Raw genomic sequence first — 23,151 nt, 5'->3', positions numbered from 1 at the left:
AAGAAAAAAAAAACAGGAAAATTAGGTTAGTAGTGGGGTGCCACTTGTTGGGTGGTTCAAGTGGTTGGTTGGCGGTGGTTGCTTCTATGGTCACATGTGCAATTTGATTAAAACTTTGCAGCCCGAAAATAACAAAAATAAAAAAACAAAGAATTTCAGCGTTTTCTCAAGTGTGTATGTGTGTTTAAATATGCCACAGTTCTTCTGCTCTTCTGAATAGCAATAGATGCCAAAGTATGCTTAACAACTTTAATTTAGTTGTATCACAATAGTTTAGAAGTTTAGTTTATAACAAAGTATGCATTTAGAACAATTTGCAAACTTCATTAATTATTAAAAACGGAAAAAGGAATAAAAAATGTGAGAAACTAACAAAAAGTTTGCTTGTCTCATTTATAAAGACATTAACATTCTCTTATTTAACACTTTTAAATTTAACGATAATTTTGTTGATAGAGTTTTATAGCAAACAGCTTACGAAGATAGTTACAATAATTTCAGTCTCGCCTATCGATGTGGCAACCCCTAACAAAGAGTGTTTAAGGCTGCCATACTTCAAAATGAGCGCCAATTTTAAAATGTAAAACATTTGCTACGTCGCTATGCAAGCAACGAATTTATTGATTTCTTTTTATTATATCATTTTTGAAATGATATCTGTAGTATACAAAAAGTCTTTTATAATGAAATATGTTGACATTTAAATTATTTGAGACCTCAAAAATTAAAAATGAATTTAAAAAAGCAACGTTACGAGCTTTTATGCTAGTTCTCAATATAAATATTATAAATATTTCGACAATTCAATGCTATAATTTACCATTATAATCTTAGTGTCACTTATGGTATTCCATATTTTTGAAAATTGTAACTGATAAAGGTGCATATCATTTTTTTTTTATGTGGAAAATAAAAAAATATTCTAATAACAAAATTACTCAATAATAAGTAATTTCATTGAATATATAAAAGTTAAAAATAATGTATAAACATAAAAAATTACAATTAAATAAATAAAGACAAAAAATTCTTTTTAAATGCCTTTGGATATTATATTATATTATTATTAATATTATTGAATTGAATATTTAATTGCATAAAATGAAATGACTTTCATTATTTTAGGTTATTTGTGTCAGAGACATCACAAAACTCTCTCAAAGTTGTCAGGACTCTGCATACCTTAAATACAAATAACGGCAAACTTTTTGTAAATAAACATGGCGGCCATGGTATGAGAAATCCAGAGAGCGCATTCAAAGCGAGTGATAAATCGAAAAGCAAGCAGAGAGATAAATAGAGAGAGAGAGAGCGTGCTATCGCTGCCTATTTTTGTGAGTGGGAGAGTTCTGGAATGCGCGCGCTTTTTTGTGACAACAACAGCAACAACAAGAACAAGAGCAAGAAGAACAACAACAGCAACAAAGCGTAGCATAAACAGGAAGCTTTTTATACAAGTGCACAACTCAAAGCGCAATTATTACGCGACGGGCAATCGTTGTGGCAACAACAAACGGCGAAAGCAACTTGCTGCAAAAACAAAACACTGACTTACGATTACAAAACAAATAGTGGTTATATTGACGACAGTGTGTGTGTGAAGGGGCGGGGAGCGCCGCCTCCAACGTCGGCACCGACGCCAGGGCTGCCATAAAATTTGCTCGTCAGTCGGCGGCGCTTTTGCATTTTAGGAGCAGCTACGTAGCTGCTTCTCCCATTCATTCAGTCACGAGATTTCATTCAGTGTGTGAGTGTTGATGAGGTTAGTTGTAAAACCAATTGTATCGGTAATCGTTGCAAAGTGCTCAGCTCATCAAAAACGCAAAGACGGCTAAAATGTTACAAGTGCAGTGTGATCAAAGTGTTGATTAAACAGAACCTCGAGAAAAGTACAAGTGCGGAAGAGGAAAAGAGGATATCAGCAAAATCGTAGCGCAGTTGTGTGCACTCGCTGGCGAAATATTGTGCTGCATACTTCTGGGCTGTCCGCGAAAATCATTACGAACATGTTGGTAAGTGCAAATGCATAAAAGTATGCAATACTTTTTCTATTTACAACCGCAGCATTTCGCTGGCGAAGATTTCTTTGAGGTAATCGCAGTAATGACTTCTGCACAATTATTGCAATTCATGTTAAAATCTATGCTCGAGGGCAATTAAAAATTTTTCAAACAAATGATTTATTGATTTTTCCGCAATGCGTTTGAGTGTGTGCGTGCATGTTGATGTGTGTGTGTGTGTGAGCGTATTGTCTGTCTGTGTGCGTATATTTTTCGGTATGCACTTTTTCCAGAGAAACACCCCACCACCGACAGCAACAGCAACAACAACAGCAACAACTATTGTCGGGATCCAAACAACCCCCACAGCTTAAAAGCGCCAACTTCTATTTTTCCATCATCAATACTTTCTCCACATGGAAGCATTTGCCATAGAGCTATTGCTATTGGCATTGTTTTGTATTGGTATTGGTATTATGTTAGTATTAGTATTGGTATGTTGGTATTGGAGCAGGCGCTCTATGCAGCAAAAATACCAACCCCCAAAACAATGCACACGCTCACACCCGCACAATCACAATCACACACATACACCATCACTCACTCACTCACGCACACACGCACGCGGCGAAATTGAAGCTTTGGCATTTGAAAACTACAAACGAGCGACTTTTCTCACTGGGTTGGGTGGTTGTTTTTCCTACCACCGGGCGGCGCATATCATAAATTTTGTGTCTATAACAATTTTTGTTATGCCACCCACCCAACCTCCCTCCCCTCCCCTACCCAACACTCTCCAACAGCTGCCGCTTCGTCGCATCGAAAAAACTGCAAAGGAATTGTTGCAGTTTTGACAACACATTCAAAGCAAAGAGAGAGAGAGAGAGAGCGTAATCCAGCAAGGGAGAGAGCTTTGGGCTTCTCTCTCTCAATGTCTTTTTCTCTCTCCATTCTTACGCACATTGCTCCACACAATTTCAATTCGCTCTTCCAGCTGCGTTCTCAAATGCATTTGCATTCCTCTATCCTGCTCTGTCTATCGCTCTCCCGCTCTCGCTTTGTGGATTTTGTGGGCGTTGTTGGGCGTACGTTGCATATGGTTTTGTGCTTTTGCTTTTTATGCAACATATGCGGCATATGTTGCACTTGTATTGGGGCATAGGCAAATAGGCATTTGTCTACGTGTTTTTATTATATAATTTGTATTTTGTTATTTCTGCTCATGTATTTTGCAAAACTACATTTATTTCAGCTCGTTTAGTCCTTTTTTTGTTGCTAGGCAACATCAAGGGAAGAAGTCATGTGCATGTCGAGGATTTATTGATGCATTAATATGCACATACATGATTTATATACATTATATAAAATTCAAAGCTCTGTACACGGCATTATGAATAGACATGCAAATATTAACATGTATGTACATGTCTGTGTATACTATATTTACAAAGAAACCACCTCTATATACCGCAATTAGTGGGTGTGGGAAGATAAAGGTTCAATCCTTTTTAAATGATTTCAAAGGTTGACGACTTAACTCCATTTGCTGGCACTTCATGAAATTAAGAAATTTGATTGAGTATTGAAGACGCCTAAAGGTTGAAAGCAAATATGCATTCGTAGCAAAAACAGTAATCACATTTAATTAAAACTCAAATACTCCTTTTCTTTTGATATAAGATAAGCTGATTTTATTTGGTCCTAAGTTATGATTTTCTTACTAATAATTCCTCCTAATTTATTAAAGATAATTTTTTTATTTAATGGAAATGTCATTATTGCTTTGAATATAAAAGTAATTTCGTTTGTTCTAATTATGTTATATGATCGAAATAAAACTTTTTAAAGTTAAGTTTTGTTAAAGTCAAACAATTCTGTTTGTAATTAATGTTATAATACCACTAAAACCACAAGAAAGTATATATGAATTAAATTTCTAATGATCTTCTATGATAAAAAAATACCCTTTCCACATACGACGGATTTTTAATATTTCCTAATCTGTATTTATCAAATTGAAGCTCGATGAATGATATTATTTGAATGGAAGTGCTAGAATAAATTTCACGTTTGTGAAGCAGATCCTAAAATTATGAAATTATGCATAATCCAAAATGTAATTATCTACAAGTAACAACATTTCTTATTTTTAATGAACAGAAAATTAAAAGGAACTAATCTTTACTACCACTGACTTATAAAGTTTAATATCCCAACCCATTTAGCATTTTTAACACTTAGTTTTACTATAATTTGAAATCCGTATTATAAATTTAAAAATGTATGTCAGTTGGTCGCAATTTTAGCTCTGTTTACCTCAACATTTTCCAGTTATACTGTTTACAGTTGATTAAGAAAATGGTTGAAAGAGAGATGGTCCCACTTCGACGGGTCAGTCGGGGGCATCTAAGCTGCTGACCACTTCCTGTTGATTAAATTCCAGCTTAATCAGCCTCTAGCAAATACTTGTATCAGCCAAGAAGCCCGTGACTCAGTCTCAACCACAAGAACGTGGCGGGAACTGAATCAAACAACCTCGCAGAGAGTCGTGTATAATAGATGGCCAGCCCACCCACGCCTACGCTTTACTTTGTTTTCGTAGTCGGGCGAATTGCGCATGCGTTACCGCTCTCCACTCCCCGCTCCACTTGCTGTCTGTCTGTTCTCATCCTACGCTAGGCGACGCCATATTGAATTTGTGCGAGCAACGATCACTAGCCACCCTATCTCTGGCCATTGTGTCTCTCTCTCTCTCTCTCTCTCTGTGTTTGCTGTTTTGACGAGAGGGTCACACTGAGCTCCCCCTTCGCAGTTACTTCTATTTTTTCGTTCGTTCTGTTAAATGAGACGTGACAAAGTGCAAGCAAATCGTGACGATTGAAGAAGAATCGAGTCCCTCGTTTGCCCGCACGGGTATTTGGTGATATTGCCATGGCGCCTCACCCAAAAAGAAGCCCTAGAAGAAGCAGCAACACTTTCTCCCACAGACCGAGAGACGAAGAAGGGCTTCAGCAGCAACAGGCGACCGACAACAGGTTTCTTCTGAGGTCGAAGCCATGTGTTGCTCTGCCACGTTTTGTAATTGTCTTTGCTCATTACGCAGCTTGCGTTATATCACACACAATGACCAAGGATGGACTGATTGTGCACCCGACAAGCATAACGGTGAAGATATCGGCACTTCAGCGATCCCTTGAGCACTGCATCGGATTGTGGTCGAGTGTGTGGGCTGTGCAGCTGGTTTCCTTGGCCAGTGGGCCAGCGAGCTGCATACATATGTTGGCCACAGTCTTTGCAGGGCTGCTGGAAAACCGGTTCCCTGTTGCTCCGCTCCTTTGTGGCGGCCGCGTCATCCGCTCGCCACTTGAGTGGCAATGAAGTTTAAAAGTAGGGTGCTCCATTTCGCCGAGTAACCTGTTTTGTGGTGTCTCATCTGTTGCGGTGCAGCATTGAAAGCATTTCCGATTTGATGATCGCACAGGAAAGTGAAGATAGCGTAGCAATAAATAAAAATAGTAGAATTAGTAGTAACAAGGAAATTGAGAGTGATACGTTGTTGTTATTAACACAACGTATAACCTACATAGTACTTAATGAGTTCCACGATCCTCAAAGTGGAACCTAAACATCATACACCGTTTTCTCGTTTCCACTTTGTGCCTTTTCGCCCATAGCCTTCAATCGACAGCGACAGCGACTCTCCTTTCCGATTAAAGCAACAACAAGTACATCACTTTCCGTTACAACAACAACAGCATCGTATCATCGATGATGCGCAGTCGCCGTCTCTGTCGCTACCATTGATTGCATACAACTTTCAATTTCATTGAGTTGCAGAGTGCTGCTGCATTGCACTATTGCGGAGTCTCCCATATGAGTCATGCGATTTGCATAGCAATCGCAGATTGTTAATGTTGTCTTTTTTCTTGGGCTGAGCACAACCTAACCTCAATCTCAGAGCAACCCACGCCACAAGCAGCGCCACCCAGCTGCCAACTACCTGCCCAACCTTATGTACAATACATACAGCCAGTCTATATGAGTGTGTGCTGTGTCTACCTGGACTATGTATCAGCACCTCCTCGAAAACGAGCCCAAAAAGCAGCGGCCGCGTTCGCGCTAATGAACGCAACAGTCAATCGCGTCCCCCGTAGCCGACGCCGACATCGCCACCGCCAACAGCAGAGACAGCAACAACATGAAGCGAAACAACCACAAAACAGCAACCCACATGCACGAAGATCATTACCAACAGTCAACCCGCCGACGCCGACGGCTGCGCATAAAAAATACAACAACAACAAAAATCAAGTTGCGCAGCGGACGCCACACAAACTGACCTGCTTCTGCGCGACTGCGCTGTCGCCATATCAGCAGCAACAGCAACAATAACAACGTCCAGAAATTCTACAAGCCAAACCACCCTACGCAGAAAACAACAACAAAGTTCGGTTCACACTACCTCGCTCCCACTCTCGCTCTCTGGCGCTCTCACTACGGACAGCGGCAGCGTCGGCCCACACAACAACAGCAGAAACGTGAATGAGCGGGTGGCTTGGCTTTGCCATGCGTTGCCTGCTGCCGACGTCAACTGAGACTGTGACTGAGGCTGAGACTGAGACGCCGGTGACTTCGTCGCTTGTTTGTTGCAATTTCTCTTTTATTCGATCATTCGTTGTATAAGGTGGCGGCTTGGGCCCCCTGGCGCTGAGCACAGTGGGTCAAAAACGGTTTACTGATGTTGCCACTTGCTATAAGTTGTCTATTAGATATTTATGTAGGCATATATTTTTTTCTTTTTTCGCTTTAAAATTTGTAAATGCTTTCTTTGCTTCTATAAATATTTATTTCTATCAGTTATTTATTTTTATATTATAAAAAGTACATGACAACTATATATTTTTGTATATATATTTATTTTTAAATGAAATACATTTATTATTTCTCAATATTTTCATTAACAACTACATACATACGTGAAAAATACAGTCCGCACATTTCACTCGATATTATTCGAGGCAACCCACTGTGCGACGCCACTGACGCTGCCGTGCTCGTTCATTTCAGCAGCAGCTGGCTGCGTCATCGTTCCATGGTTCTCTCCCACATTCTGCCAGCGACTCTCTCGCAGTCTGTTGGAATTTTTCGTAGCGTTCGGTTCGTTTGGTCGCATTCGCGCGCATCTCAGCAGTAACAACAAACATTTATTAAAGGCCGGCGCGTGTTTTTAAATATTTTTGGCAAGTGTTTGATTAATGAAAGTGCACATTTAATTGTGCGTACTTCTAATAAATTGCATTGTATCAAGTGAATAAATTGTGCGAGTTACAAGTGCAGATAACAAACAAAACAAACAACCCATAAAGGACTTTCTACAACAAAATTGAAATGGCTTAAGGGCCAAAACAAAAAAATCGCAGACACAAATTGCAGACATTAAAGGTAGCTATACTACATTTATTTTAAATATATGGGGAAATGGTAAAAGTGCTTTGGAATTCTTCAACTTTACTATTTAGTATGTTTTGTGTAGTTGTGATTACTATTTTCTTACATTTTAATAGAATCACTAGCAGACCATACGTATTATTATTTTTTGACGATCACTGTGTGACTTGTTCAGTCTGCTCATACATAGTTATGTATGCATGTATGTCCTTATGTATTGGGTCTTCATTTGTCTTCCTCCCTCTAAAACCTTTTGCGGGACACATGTTACCACTCAGACACACTTATAGAGAGACGCATACCAATACATATGCATTACATAGACCCATCGACAAAATCATACCGAAGGCCACAGCCAACAACCCACAGGTAGCTCACAGTGGTTCACAAACCGGTTACCCAATTTCCAATTATACACAGGCACAACAACAACAACAACGCACAGCAACCAACCAAAAAAAAGCCACTCCAACGCCCAAAAAACGCACCAACACTCGCACAGCACTCCCAAAAACACAACAACAACAACAATAAAAAGAATGCCCGCTAAGAGTGGGCACCCCTTCGATGCCTTCGTCTGTAGCAATCACAAAAGAGATGCCAGCACACACACACACACACTATGAAAAACAAGTCGGAGTCGCCATCACGGTTGGCCCTCCCTCGCTTGGCGCAGTCGCGACGCCTCGCTGCAAGGGGCAACGATAATGAATGATGTGAAACCCACCACCACCACCATCTACAACATCAACCACATCCTTGGCAGCTTGCGTGTGTTGGGTTACGCTCTCGCTCCCACACTGCCTGCCGCCCTATTCCCTCTCTCTCTCTCTCTCTCTCACACGCAAACGCGCACGCACACTTGTAGAGTCCACATTAATGACAGCCTGGCAACCCTGTGCTGTGCCCACATTATCCTACTTTCTTTTTATCCGCTGCCTTTTTTCGTCTTTCTGACACACACACACACTCACACATGTCCGCATACTTGCACACATGTGAGTGGGTGATGTTTTAAAATCTTGCCTGCCCGTTTCCCCTGGGGCAACAGGGCAGCGACAGCACCAGAAACAGCAACAACAGCAGGCAGTCAAAACGACGCGCGTCTCGACGCCTACCTCAGCCCTATTTATTCTTTCGCTTTGTCACATGGCCGTTGCGCTCTTTAATTGCCGCCTCGCATGGCTCAACTTCCCAACTTCTCTCTCTCTCTCTTTCTTTTTGACTGTCTGTGTGTTCGTTCTCTCCGCTACCGACGCGACTGACCGTCGCCCGTCCTCATCGCCGCCTGCTGCGTCGTATGTTGATTTTTTTAAGTTTTTATTTTGGCGTCCGCTGCCTAAACAGCGGCCCTCGGCCCTCGCATTATGTTACTCTCTTCCATTTCTGCTATTTTGTTATTTCGCCTTCACACCCTTCTGTTAGTTTATCACACAAATTCTTCTGCCTGCCCACAGCCTGCAGTTTTGCTGCTGTTGCTGCTGCCTCCTCTTCTACTGCTGTCTGCTGACTTCTGACGAATTTCTTACACCCACCCAACGACAACGACTTTTGCATTATGTACTCCACTCCTCTCCTCGTTGACTCGTTTGTTTTATTTTGTATTTTTCGCTTTGCTGTGTTGTGCTTGGTCGCCGTCTGCGTTGCCGCCCCCACACAATTCGGCCCTCTACCGTATTTGTTGTTGCTCACATTTTGTTGTTTGTGCAGAGTCTCCTCTTCGTTTGCTTTAACAGTTTTTGCTGTGCTTTCATCATTTTCAAGCCAAGGAGTTGTCAATGCGGCGATCAAGCTTTGTTGGGATGAGTGTATGAAGTACAGTGAAAACTTCATTAGTGGACTGTTGTTAGCTTGACACCCTCTTGATTATTATATTTTAAATTGTTTTAAGCGAATTTGGCCTCTTTTAATGATATGCAACTGCAGCTAAAATCTGTCAGTTTTAATTCTACGATGATATTTCTTATAACTGTATTTTTGATAGTTTCTATAATTATCCGAACAGCTTTTTCACAAGAAGTATTGCAGAATTGTTTTAACAACTGATAAATATTTCTATATATGTATGTGGAAGGTCTTTATTTCACTCTACTAGGATATATCCACCCTAAAGGAAGGCCAATTAGACTATTGTCGATCACAGAGACATGCCTTCACATCGACACACCCCATTAAAAAGAGCAACCCACACACACATAAGCGCTCCCTCTCCCCTTTTGCGGCTCGCTTAAGTTCAAGTTCCCATGAAAAACGTCGCGACCCCAAAACGCAGTCAGCGCAAACTTCACAAAACTAAATTACGCACTTCCCGTCTCGTCGCGTCGGGGCCGAAATGGACAGACAATCTTTAGGGGAGGGTGGCTTGCAGAAAGACAACGGGACCAACAATCGGTGATCGGGTACCTGCTGTCAGAGAGTGTCTCGTGAGGGTTGCTTGTTGCACCGCACCGCATCGCATTGAACCCGACCCCAGTGTGCGCAGCAATCTCACCAAAAATCACATAGGAATTTCCTGTTACAGCGCGTCGCCTCCCCCGACCCGATTCGATCCGAAACGTATCGACCCTATGCGACCCGTCCTACTCCTGACCATGCCAAGTTACCTGCCCAACAGAGTTTACCTGTTTCGTAGCAACGACAGCAGCAGCTGTTTGTTTTGCGGCTTTCAAGGTTTCTACTTTTTACCTGTGGCGTCTCACTGCCGCGTCCCCTTTGCAGCAGTGGCAGCAACAGCAACAGCGGCAGAAGCAGCCAGCCACCCCATTGCGTAGGATTTCATTTCATTTGTGTACCATTCACCGCTTTCAAACTTGGGTTGGGCCCTGGGCTAAGAGTCTGGGGTCTGTCCTCTGTGAGTTGGGGGAAGGGAAACCTCTTTGGTTTGATTATACTTTGGTTTGGTTTGTTCGCTTTATCGGGCCTGTCTTTTTCGTTGGCGTGGCCCGAAAACGAGAAACTCGTCTTCAGTCCCCGTCGCTCTTTGTGCTTTGTGATCATCATTATCTGCGTTTCGCTGCCTCATTCTATGGGGCCGGGGCCTCGCAACGCTGCCGGCGCATCGCCATCGCCTCCTCCTACTACAATTTGCCTAAAACCTCAACCGTTTTTCAATATTCAACGTTGAGACGGCCCAAAAAACCAAACCAAAAAAAAAAAATAAAGTATATACAATACACACATAAATACACGCGAGACGACGACGTCTGTTTGAAGGTTGTTGTGAAATTTCATTATTGGGTCTCTTTCGTTGGAGTCTCTTGAATTACTGCGTGTGAGCATTTGTGTGTGTGTGAGGCTGCCTTCTTCTTCTTCTTCTTTAGCTGTTGTTGTTATTTTAAGAGGCGTCCAGCGTCAACATTTCAGAGTTGGGTTTTGGGTTGGGTTTAGAGTACGTACTTATGTACGAATGTTTATACGAAAACGGATACATAATGTATTGTGTGGAGCAGACAGTTCCTAGCTTGAAAAAATAGCCCAATTCCATCTAAAAAGTCGAATTGAGATCAATAGGTCTGTTTAGTAATTAAAATATCAATTCCTCACTCTAAATTCATTAAAGTAAAGTCTCTGAAGTGTAACAAATCGCAGAAATACTCTGTGTACACACCTAACACTGGTCATCCCTTCAATATATGTTTAATCCACTTGTCAGCTGGCAGAGCAACACTCAACCCCTAACACGAATAGCAAGTGCAGAGCATTCCAGAACAGCAACAGGCTCTGAGGAGACAGTCTCCTTCTGGCTGGCAGGCGGCGGCAGCTGCAACCTGCTTGTGGCAACCCTAAAAACGGTGCAGGCAAAACCACCCCTAAAATCGAAACAACTGCATTTAATTTCTACCCCAGAGGGGCAGAGATCGACAGACAGTCAGAGCACAGACACAGACACAGACCAAGGAGGGATGCACATGTTGCTTGGACTACATTTTAAGTAAAAGGCAAAGATTTCCGAAGAATACGCAGAAGAAGGAGGAGGGAAAGCAAAAGAAGAAAAGGAGGATGAGGATGAGGAGGAAGGCAAGCAACTGACACTTGAAAGAGGGACAGGGACATGCGACAGACGTCGCCATTTTTGTTCATGTATTGAGCATGTGCAACATCAGCAACAGCAACGGCAACAGCAGCGCCTGCATTTTGGGTCGTCCGACGACGTTTTATGAGGGCGCGCACCTGCCAACAGCTGCCAGCAAAACAACAGCAATAATAATAATAAGCATAGCCAAAAGCTGAAGAGTCAGAGACGTCTCTTAAACGCGTATATGACTTGGCCCGAATCGAACCGAAATGAACTGATGGCTGCCCTTGAAGATGTTGCTGCTGTGTTGTGAATGCGATGTTGCTGCTGCTGCTGCTGCCGTTGCTCATCTCGATTGCTGCTGTTGGTGCTGCAAACGCCCACAAGGCAATGCCACCAGCACCACCCAAAACTTGGCTACACACACACACACACACAGCGACGAACAGACACACACACTCACACTGGCGTATAAAGAAACCAGCTTTAAAGCCCAACACTCATTGCTTTGTTGTCGGTTGTCTGTTGTCTGCCTGCAAAGCTCAGCTCAAAAAGAAGACGCAAAAACAGCACAAACAAAAAAATAAAGCAACAGCAGCTGCTGCCGCATCATTTTTGCTGTTTCTGTCTTTGGCTGGCCACAAAAATTTACCACCTGCCGCCCATATAAAGCTGCCCTCTGCGCCTTTTACACACACACACACACACACACATTCACAAAAGTGAAGACAGAAACATTTACAGCACCCGCAGAGCGGCGGCCTAAAGCGAAGCTGGCGGATGTCTGTGCAGCTGCCAAAAATGCAAAAGCAACTAAAACTTACATATTAACTTACATGTCTGCGGCTGTGTGAGAGTGTGACTGATATTTTGTATAGCTTTTGTGAGCACCCTCTTCCCCCCACTCCAGTTGACCCACGCAAAGGCAATGCAATCCACAACTTACAACTTGCGGCCCACACGCATGCGCTGCTGCTGTTTTTGCTGCGTAGGCGTGTGAAGCAGCAAAGTGATGGCATAGAGTAGCAAGAAAATCGTCGAAGTCTCATTCCCTGTTAGCTCGCGTATAAAATTGAAGATTTTATTTTGTTGTCATTCGTTCGTTTGGTTAGTCGATCGCTGTATTTGCTTTGCTGGACACCAAGCACAGCTGTTCGACACCCACCCACCTTAACGACTTGCTGTTGTTGCTTCTATGTGGTGTGTGTATCGACAACGCGCAGCTAATGCGAGAGTCGATGCACAGTGTGTCGAATTGTTCTGAAATCAATGGTTTTTGATTTTGCGTAGATAACAATGAAGTATGCAATAATGATGCTCAAAAATATTTATCTAAATGCTTAATTTGAAATGCTTTTAATAAATAAAGAATTTAATTGCAACGAAAACAACAACAAATTTAGGTATTTTAAGTGGGTCTCATATTTCGGCACATACAATTTTCAATTAGCAAGATTACTTGCATTTGCCAACTCGCCTCCCTTCCAATTAAATTGCACCACTGTGCACGCCATCGGGCAAAAGCGCTTTTTAATAACTGCGTGTGGCTTTGGAATGGACAGGCAGGCAGACGGCTGTTGTTTGGCGTTAACATGTCATTAGCTGCTGCTGCTGCTGTCCGTTCTCTGCTTCCTCTGGTTGCCCCGTCGCTTCGTCTCCTCTCTTGGCCTTTCACCGCTCACCGCAACACCAACAACAACTGCAAGTAATGTTGTGGCTCACCCTGAGCTGCCATCGGGGCCGGGCCAGCCCACGGGTGTTAAAATGTTCATATACACATACACACATGTGTATTGTGTGCTTGTGCGTATCCAACTCCATGCACACACGCACACATTATAAGCAACGGTTTCGCCCCCTCAGATGTGTGCGTCAGTGTTCAGGCTCCGCAATTTAGCGCTTTGACGCCCGCCTCCCCCTCCGCAACAACAAGCAAAGACACACGCAATGAGCGCAATTCTGACAAATATTATCAGTGACAGACAAAAACAAACAACAACAATTGTCATTGCTGCCATATTTGAAGAGAGAGAGACAGAGAGAGAAGCCACCCAATAATGCGTTTACCGTTAACAGGCGACTGTCCGGCATCTGCACAGAACAAGACAACAGACGACAACCAACAACTGGCAGTAGACCATCGAGCGAGAGTGGCATCGATCGCCCCTGTCATGAATTGCTCTGCTCTTGCTTATGTTGCTCTCTCGCACACACTCTCATTTCGATTCTTCGGTTTTTACATAGAAAAGCTTCCAACCGGCATTTTTTGTTTTCAGCTGCCAACCGGTTTCGCCTCTCTCACACTCACTCTCTTTCTGTCGCTCTCATTGACTCCCCCAAATTGCGTTGTCATTGCGGCGGCGTCGCTGCTGCTGCCGAAGCTAATGTCGGTTTTTGCACACCCACCATAGGCGACGACGGCGGCGTCGACAGCGACAGCGTCTGATCATTGTATTTGTTCTTGATGGCGCGCGTGTTAGAGTTGTTGTAAATTGATTTTGTTGTTGCTGCTGGTGCTGCTGCTGTTGCTGTCGGCGGCGACCGTTGCGCCCATTTTCAGCCCACTCGCTGACGCGCCCGTTGTTGTCGCTGGGGTTTTTTGTATTTCGCTGCCTGCTATTAGCAAAGCGGATGTTGTTTTTGTTGTCGGTGCCTGGCCCCAACGGAGCACCCACACGCGCAGCTCTTGTTGTTGTTGTGGTGGTTGCTGTTGGCAACGTTTGACACTCTTTTATTACCCATCTATGTGTGGTTGTGTGTGTGTGTTTAGTGCTCGCCCACTAAAGTTGACCCCGTCAGCTGGCCCTTCGCTTATCGAACAGTTGGACTGTTGTATGTTTTTTTCCTTCTTTTTTGCTGCTATTTGGACAACTTTCTTTAGTGTGTGATGCAATTGAAAGAGTTAAAAAAAAATGTTGTGCAATCCGGCGTGAATCCCCATTTCTAAACAGATTATAGAATACTTTCATCTGAAACTCGTTTTCAATGATTCACTTGATTGTGATGACGACAATGGGAAGCTTTGCAATATCAGCAGTTTTTTATATCCCCAGAAAATAAAACATATCTTTTTCAACTTCCTTTATGCTACGCTGTCCAACACTTGCACTTTTTTTCCAACACACACAAATATGCATGGATGTGTGGAGTCGATGGTGATCTTGAGTTGAGCCAAAGTCAAGTTCCACCCAACGACAAGAGCGACAACAACAATGCCCTTGGCTTGGAAACCACACACAGAGAGCCAATCAAATATGGCGCATTGGACAGCGAAGAAGGGTGGGAGGGGAGGGGAAAGGGCTGCCGATCCGACAGGCGAAAGCAAAACAAAAAATACGAAGCTGAAACCGAAACCACAAAGGCAAAGCAAACAGAAAAGGAAGAAGTGGAGGAAGACGTAAAACGCCCCCAATGGCGCAAAGTGTGGGCAACAACTGTAAAAAGCACACGAAGCAGAAAATCAAATACGACTATGCAAAAAACAAAAACTCAAATACGAAATATGAACTCAAAAGAAACGAAAGAAAACACGCTTTAGTACGGCCGCGCATACATACATACTTACACTCACACACATGTATAAGCAAATACAAACAAACAATTCTCCCACTCCCCATCAGCCTTCTGCCCTCTGCTCATTGCGCAGCAGATTCGTCTGCGGCCTGGGCGAGTGTGGGTGGCTCTCTGTTGGCTCTGGGCCATCGAAACGTGCCCATGCCCATATCAACAACAACAACACACACTTTCTGTCGCCACACACAACAACAACAGTAACAACTTATGTGGTTGGGTGTCAGCATCTCGCTAGAGAAAAGAGGCGCAGCAACAACCATCAGCAACATGTGGGCCACCAGCAACAACCACAGGCTTCCGCTTCTCGCTTGCCCTCGCTCTCATCACCCAACAAAACCACAAAAGTGCCGCCAAAATTACAACGCCAACAGCTTGTTGTTTTTGTTGTTGTTTTTGTTGTTGTTGTTGTCCAACAATTTGTCTCGCGATTTTATGGGAAGCTCTTTGGAGAATCCTCGTAGTTACGACCGCCAAAAACGAAGATTTTGGGCGCGTTATCTTTTCCCTTGATGGGGTTTTTTTCTTCTGCCGTACCTGGGCTGGCCCGTTGTCATCGTTGTTATTGTTGTTGTTGTTGTTGCGATTGATAAATTTATTAATGTATGCAGCAAAAAGATGCCGAGACGCCAACACACTCAAGCGTATCTGCGTCAGGCGACAAAAGTTTCAAGTATGTGTTAAGTTCTCAGTTAGGAATTTTGTAATTTTACAAATATTTAAATAAATATGTATCAGATGGTTAAGTCAAATGAAATGCATTTAACATGATATAATATTGAAGAAAAACATGTCTTTAGTGTTAAAATATTAAATGTCATATATTAAAGACTGAAGACTGAAAAGATACCACATACTCGATCTCCCCGATAGATAAATCCAAGCAATTCGAAAGATGTTACATATAATAGCAGGGCTCATTGGATAACTGCTATTTCTGTAAATTTAAAATTAATTATATGACAGATTGTAAATAAAAAGAGAGAAAAAAAATATATTAAAGAAATATTCGAATTCTTATTCTAATGTTTTTAAAAACATATTATTTACGTAATCAGTTGTTTAATTATTTGCTCTGCATTTGTAATCGCTTAACCAACGAAAGCATTCTTGACACGTTTGTCGCCTGTTGCATCAAGCAACGAATGAAATTGTGGTAAACAAAAAGTGTGCTCAATTCACTGAGCTCGGCACGCTGACTCAGCTGATGCTGGTCCAACGACGCGAAGCGACGCGACGCGACTCGACGTCAACTCGTCGTCGCGACGTCAGCAGCATCAAGAGCAATCGTAAAAACCCGACGCCCCTCCCAACACCCCCATGAATGCGCCCAAGGCAGTCAGGTTCGAAACAGAGCTGCGGTGTGTCAACAGCCGATTCCCAGAACTGACATCGATTGGGGGAAAAAGGGGGCCTTTGGTCGTTGGGTCTTTGGGTATTTCGTATACCGGATGTGAATGCGAATGTGCGTTGAGCTTAGATCCACTGACTAAACTTTACCCGCTATTTCTATCTCCCACTCACACTCACACTCTCCCGTTGTGTCTTTTGTCTTGCAGTTTTCGAAGCACATCCGTGGAGGGAATAGCGAGAGAAGCAGTCGCCACAACTATAGAGCAACGCGCCCGCAAGCCAAGGCCAAACAGTCGCAGCAATGGCAACACTAATCCCAGCGACCGGAGGCAATCCAGCGAGCGCACAGTCCTCCAATGTTGAGGCCACATATGAAGATATGTTCAAAGAAATCACACGTAAACTGTACGGCGAGGAGACCGGCAACGGTTTGCACACGCTCGGCACACCGGTGGCTCAGGTGGCCACCAGTGGCCCCACCGCGGTGCCCGAGGGCGAGCAACGCTCGTTTACGAATTTGGTAAGTGCCCCATCGCATTCGTTCGATGATTACCTGTTTCACCTGTGTAATTTCTCTCGATAGCAACAAATCGATCGCACCGCCGCGCCCAGCATTGAATATGAAGCGAGTGGTGCGACAGGCGGTGGCAACGGCAACAACGTGGCCACCACCCAGGCCAATGTAATCCAGCAACAACAACAGCAGCAGCAGGCCGACTCAGGCAACTCTGTAGTGGTCAGCGCCAGCGGCAGCGGTGGCGCCACTGTGGTGCCGGCGCCCAGCGTCGCCGCCGTTGGGAGCTTCAAGTCCGAGGATCATCTGAGTACAGCCTTTGGCCTGGCCGCTCTTATGCAGAATGGCTTTGCTGCTGGCCAAGCGGGTCTGCTGAAAGCGGGTGAACAGCAGCAGCAACGCTGGGCACAGGACGCTGGCACGGCAGAGCAGCAGCAGCCACAGCTGGTGCAGTGGACAACAGGTGGCAAGCTGCAGAGCTATGCCCAGGTCAATCAGCAGCAACAACAGCAGCAGCAGCAGCAACAACAACAGCAGCAGCAGCAACAACAGCATCAGAGCACGCCCAAGTCCAAGTGAGTGTAACCTTAATCAAACAATATCAACCCACAACTAATCTTGTGTTCTTGCGTAGAAAACACCGTCAGGAGCATGCCACGGAACTGATCTATGCCAGCCCCTCCACATCGGCCAATGCGGCACAGAATCTGGCCCAAAACACGCCCACCTCAGCGCCCACCAACAGCAGCAGCAGCAGCGGCGGAAGCAGCTCTTCCGGCGGCAGTCGCAAGAAGTCCTCGCAAGCCCAGGCCGCAGCAGCCGCTGCCGCTGCCAACGGTGTTCACATTGTGAAGCGTTATGCCTGCACCCATTGTCCGTACTCGACGGATCGTCGGGATCTGTACACACGCCACGAGAACATTCACAAGGACGAGAAGCCCTTTCAGTGCTATGCCTGCCTCAAGCAGTTCAATCGCGCCGATCACGTCAAGAAGCACTTTCTGCGCATGCATCGCGAGCTGCAGTACGACATCAACAAGACGCGTCGCCATGTCCCTGCCGGCAGTGGTGGATCAGGTGGTGGCTCTACTGGCAACTCGCATCATTCCGGCGGTCGTGGCAATGTGACGATCAATGCGACGGGCGTAAACATTGACAATGCATTCCTGGAGGCCCAGCGACATCCCACCTCGACCAGCATGAGCATTGTGGAGACCATCGAGGCGGTGGCCTCCGCTGCCGACATGCCGCTGGCCCAGCTCAAGCAGGAGAAGCTCGACGATGGCTCCGTACTGCCGCTCCATGTGGGTGCTGTCATGAACAATGCCCAACAGCCGGTGGCCAGCTCTAGCTCGGGTTCGGGCAGCAGCAGTGCGGGTGGCGGCTCCGGTCTGCTGAAACCCAAGCGGGAGAAACGCTTCACCTGCTGCTATTGCCCCTGGTCCGGTGCTGATAAGTGGGGTCTCAAACGTCATCTCAACACACACACAAAGCCGTTCGTTTGCCTGCTCTGCGATTACAAGGCGGCGCGCTCAGAGCGTCTAGCCACCCATGTGCTCAAAGTGCACAACAAGCGTGCCTGCAGCAAGTGCTCCTACCTCGCCGACACTCAGGAGGAGTTCCAGGCTCACATGAGTGATGTGCAGTAAGTACCGTTTTACTTTTATTATACTTGGTTAGAAGTAGAAAATGGGTATCAAATGAATTGAGGACAAGTATCCCATGACTGGGGTAGAATGCGATGGGTTATTTACCCTTCCAACCGATGCTCAAATGGTTTTCGAAGCCACAGCAAAAAGGAACCTTGTCTGAGATCCTAAACTGCTAAGGAGTATTTTTATACTTGATTAGATGTAGGAAATAGGTATCAACTGAATTGAGGATACGCAAAATCATGAATGGGATAGAATGCGATGGGTTATTTACCCTTCCAACCGATACTCAAATGATTTACGAAACCACACCAAAAAGGAACCTTGTCTGAGGTCCTAAGTTCCTAAGTTGTGCAGATGGGAATGAAAAAGAGAGCTGAATTGAAATTATTGAATAGGACCGGAAAGTTAGGATATATTTTATTTCTTATATTTATTTACAAGTTGCACTAGATGTGATCGATCTGAATTATTATTCATCTAGATATTTGATAAGAATTCACTAGCTGAATTGAAAGTCCCAAGCTTCTTCAGTTTATGAGAACGATTATTTTGATTACCTCATTAAGCATCGACAATCGCTCCTAAAGAAAATCGCATTTGTTTCTCTCAGTCCGCACGATAATCGTCCGGCGCGCAGCAGCAGTGGAAACAATAGTGGCAACAACGGGGGAAACAGCAGCGGCAACAATAATGGCAACAACAATGCATCGCATAGCCAGAACTTGAACGTCTTGCGAACCATTGGAAACACCCTGGTGGCGAACAATCAACTAAACACGTTTCACAATGCCGGCAACGCTTTTGGGTAACGTTCTCAGACCGCCTTCCCCCACTTTTCCCCCACTTTAGTCAAGCGCGCAGAATGCTCCTAACACTAGTTACTACCCTCGTTCTTGTTCTCTCAACTCGTTCTTGCCCCACTGTGATCCCCCAACCAACCAACAACCAACAACATCCAATGTGCATTGATTTGTGCTGCAGTTCGTCAAGTGGCGGTGGCCAAACCGTGGGCAATGTGAGCGGCAGTGGCGCCGTTACCATCTATACCACAACTACCAATGATGGCGTGACTGGCGGCAGTGGCGGTGGCGGAACCGGGAATAACATCACGGGCGGCCCTTTACAGGAGATCATTGTGAATCCCACGTCGATGGTGGGCTGGCGTCTCAGTGCCAACGGCTCTTTGATACCACCGCATGATCTGCTCACCGGCAGCCTGCCGAATGCCGCAACTCAAAAACGTGGCTCGGAGCGTTTATTTCAATACCTCGAAGCCGAGGGCAGCGATCCGGAGGACTATGCGCGGTATTTAATCGCCTAACCCGTTGAAGTTTTTCTCTTTTCGTTTTTGTCTCTTTTGTTGAGTCTATTTCGTTGCTGCTTATAAATATTCTTTGTTTTGGCTTTTCAATTTTCATTTTGTTATACATTTCTTTGTCCTGCATTGTTGTCAAGTTTCAGATGATTTGTTGCCAAATTTCTTTTGAATATTCCAAAACAAGTTGTTTCAGCTTCTCAATTTTAATTTTGTTGTCCTTCATTATTTTCATGTTTCAGATGATAAGTTGCCACACATCATTTGAATAAGTATTTTATTTTATAATAATTTGTTTTGGGTTTTGAATTTTTATTGATTTCACATTTGTTTGTCCTGCGTTGCCAAATTTCAGCTTATGTGTTGCCAATTTTCAATACAATTTTATTTGTTATCATTTTACAACTCATTATTTTTCTTCATCCATGATTGACTAATTCAATTTGAACTTTTGCAATTTTACAGTCTGCTAAAAATGGACGCCATTAGTCGCAACACAGCTTCGGTCGCTCAGGATTTTCATAAAGCGGGAGGCGTGCACGAGTTGAAAATACCAGCAAATCATCAACTCCTGTTCAATAATAAACTGCCTTCGCAATGGACAACACGAGAGGCTGCAGCGCTGTTACACAGCCTGAGCAACATGGGCGGCAACAGCAACATCAATGGCGGCAACAGCAGCGGCAACAACAACATCGCACAGCGGCAAAAGTTTGGCTCGATGCGTGCTCGACAACACTCGACGGGAGAGGACGATGAGAATACGCCGTCATCGGCATCGTCGTCCTCGTACTCGGGTGACGAGTACAACATGTCGGCAAGCACATCGCCAATGAAGTTGTCGCGCCATGGCAACAGCAACAACAACAGCAAGTGCAACGGCAAAGAGAGCGAGCTCAAGGAGCAGCAGCAGAACAATAACAAGGCGATGATGGCAACGGCATTTCTGGAAGCAGCAGCTTACGAACAGACGGCCATCGAGCTGCTCGCCAGCAAGCGAAAGCTGAAGATTGAGTACGACGAAGATCAAGAAAATCAACAGCTGCAGCAGCAGCGAGTGCAGCTTATTAAATCGTCTCCCGCGTATAAACTAAACAACAACAACAACAATAATACAAATAATAGCAACAACAACAGCAACAGCAACAACTATTACAAAGAGAAATCTCATAGAAATGCCGTTCATCATCATCAGGATGACAAGGAGAACAACACCAGCAGCACAGAAGCAACGACGGCTGCAGCAGCCGCAGCTGCAGCAGCAGCGGCAGCAACTGTGGCGGCCGCAGCAGCAGCAGCAGCTGGTGTTGCCGTCACACCAAACAGCAACAGCAACAACACAACCACCAACACACCTTTTCTCACACAAATGGAATACCAGAATCTCAATCGCATTGGCACACAGTTTCAGAATTATGTTAAGGATATTATCAACAAATATTATGCAGCCGAGACGCCGCTTATGCTGGCAGCAGCCGCAGCAGCGCTGCCCACCGCGACGACCACTGGGCAGCAGCGGGAGCGGGAAAGAGAGCGAGAGCAACAATCGTCGCCCGCCAAGCGACGTCGTCTGCTGAGCGAGACTGAGGAGTATATTGAGTATCTGCGCAACAAGGAGGACATCACGCTGACCATAACACCAAAGGTCTCTCAAGGCAGCAGCGTTGTTGCGTCGGCGCCAGCGCCAACGCTGCCGACGCAGTCACTGCTTAAACGTCAGCTGGATCTGGCAGCGCCGCGCAAAAGTCCCAAAAAAGCCAGCAGCAGCAGCGGTTCAAGCACCACTCAACAGTAACAGCAACAATAACAACAATTGTAATGCATCTCGCAAGTCACTCAACCATCTGGCAACGCTGCTGCCGCTGCTAGCCGACGCAGCCAGCAAACAGGAGTACTTAACGGCGCCGTTGGACTTTAGCAAAAAAGTCCGAGGCCGAGACTGCGCGCAGTTCGCGCAAGCAGGCGCAGCCAAAGAAAATACGCCTCACCCCCGAGGCTGTGGTCACTATGCTGCGCGACAAACATCTCAATCGCCTCGGTCAGCAGAAGCTGTGCTGCGTCAGCTGCGCAGTCAGTCATCGACGCAGTGGCGTCAGCTTCAACTATCATACGCTTGGCTCTCTGGCGCTGCATCGGTTTTGGAGGCACCGCGCTTTGCAAGCCAGCACTCGCAACTGTAAGCAGTGCAGTGCACAGTTTGAGAGGCGTTACAGTTTACTCTTGCACCGTCGACTGAAGCACGGACGTCGCCATTAAAATTAGCAAATGTTTGCTTGCTTGCCATATACACATTTCTCATGCATTAGGCATTAATATTGAAAATTCATTGAAAATTGCATTTATTTGTTAAATTTTAAGTTGTGATGTACCTGAAATATGATTTCTCTTTACAAACAAACAAAAAGCAAAAACATGAAAGCTTAAACAACAAAATGATTATGATCAAAAATGATATTGTAGAAAGCTGCGTCCCATTTCGATGAATTTCATATTATAACTTACACATCTCAGTTGTATATTTGAGGATTCATACAAGCACACTCACATTCACACACACATACACACTTAAGCTTGTGTAATACTCACCATATAGTGGTAAAAGACAACACTTAAATATTTATAAAGAAACAAAAAAAAAACACTTAATAGAATTTGAAGATGTCAAATGTCTTAAATTTCGTTACAGAATCATTTGTGAAGTAAAATAGCTTTAATTTGCCATTATTGAACTTCATTTAAAATTATTATTATTATTTTTGTAGTTACTTAGTGCGAGTAATCTTTGCCATCTTATACATAAAGTATGATTGTCATTTTCTAGTTGATTAAGTTGTGTTATTATACATACATACATATACATTTACATATACATATACATACCTAAACATATAATTTATACAACATGAATGTAAACCTCAATACCTTTTTGCCTTATTTTTTAAATTTAGCTTTAAACAACAAGATATTGCATATTATATTATGTACGTTTAGTTCTAGTTTTAGTTTTGAGCAACAGCCACGCCCATGCCCACAAAATCACAAGATCACAAAACAAATGCAAAAACACTGCAACTGCAGATGGCAAAAACAAAGTCTATAGCATATTTAAACACGAAGAAAACAATACCTATATATAACTAACTGTACGTGTAGTTGTACTTATGATTTTATCATGGATAAAGAATGAATGAATGAACGATAAATGAAAGAAGAGGAGGGAAATAAACACAAGAACAACCATACAAAATACTCAAAGAAACAAAATACGATATACATAATAA

The 23,151-nt window shown here is 44.1% G+C and overlaps 1 protein-coding gene across 3 annotated transcripts; it reads left to right on the top strand.

Annotated features, from left to right (window-relative positions):
- Window positions 1–1,494: 1,494 nt before the first annotated feature.
- LOC132789557 (protein charlatan) lies at window positions 1,495–21,950 on the top strand. Of its 3 annotated transcripts, none has more exons than XM_060797638.1 (7): window positions 1,495–2,012; window positions 16,593–16,906; window positions 16,970–17,475; window positions 17,535–18,545; window positions 19,166–19,360; window positions 19,537–19,860; window positions 20,336–21,950. In XM_060797638.1, the coding sequence occupies exons 2-7, from the start codon at window positions 16,688–16,690 to the stop codon at window positions 21,663–21,665; spliced, it is 3,585 nt and encodes a 1,194-aa protein (XP_060653621.1). In that variant the 5' UTR covers window positions 1,495–2,012; window positions 16,593–16,687; the 3' UTR covers window positions 21,666–21,950. The 3 variants fall into 3 exon arrangements, with proteins under 3 accessions (XP_060653621.1, XP_060653623.1, XP_060653622.1); XM_060797639.1 differs by lacking the exon at window positions 1,495–2,012 and adding an exon at window positions 7,140–7,442; XM_060797640.1 differs by lacking the exons at window positions 19,166–19,360; window positions 19,537–19,860 and having other exon boundaries at window positions 1,496–2,012.
- The last annotated feature ends 1,201 nt before the right edge of the window (window positions 21,951–23,151 follow it).

Source organism: Drosophila nasuta, chromosome 3 (genome assembly GCF_023558535.2).
Source record: "Drosophila nasuta strain 15112-1781.00 chromosome 3, ASM2355853v1, whole genome shotgun sequence".
Taxonomy (NCBI): domain Eukaryota; kingdom Metazoa; phylum Arthropoda; class Insecta; order Diptera; family Drosophilidae; genus Drosophila; species Drosophila nasuta.
This window is presented reverse-complemented; position numbering and strand designations above follow the sequence as displayed.

Excerpts from the sequence above, each read along its gene's own strand:
- LOC132789557 (XM_060797638.1), top strand. The coding sequence starts at position 16,688 with ATGGCAACACTAATCCCAGCGACCGGAGGCAATCCAGCGAGCGCACAG. Across the intron at positions 17,476-17,534 it reads CAGAGCACGCCCAAGTCCAA|AAAACACCGTCAGGAGCATG; the intron begins GTGAGTGTAACC and ends GTTCTTGCGTAG. Across the intron at positions 19,361-19,536 it reads AATGCCGGCAACGCTTTTGG|TTCGTCAAGTGGCGGTGGCC; the intron begins GTAACGTTCTCA and ends TTTGTGCTGCAG.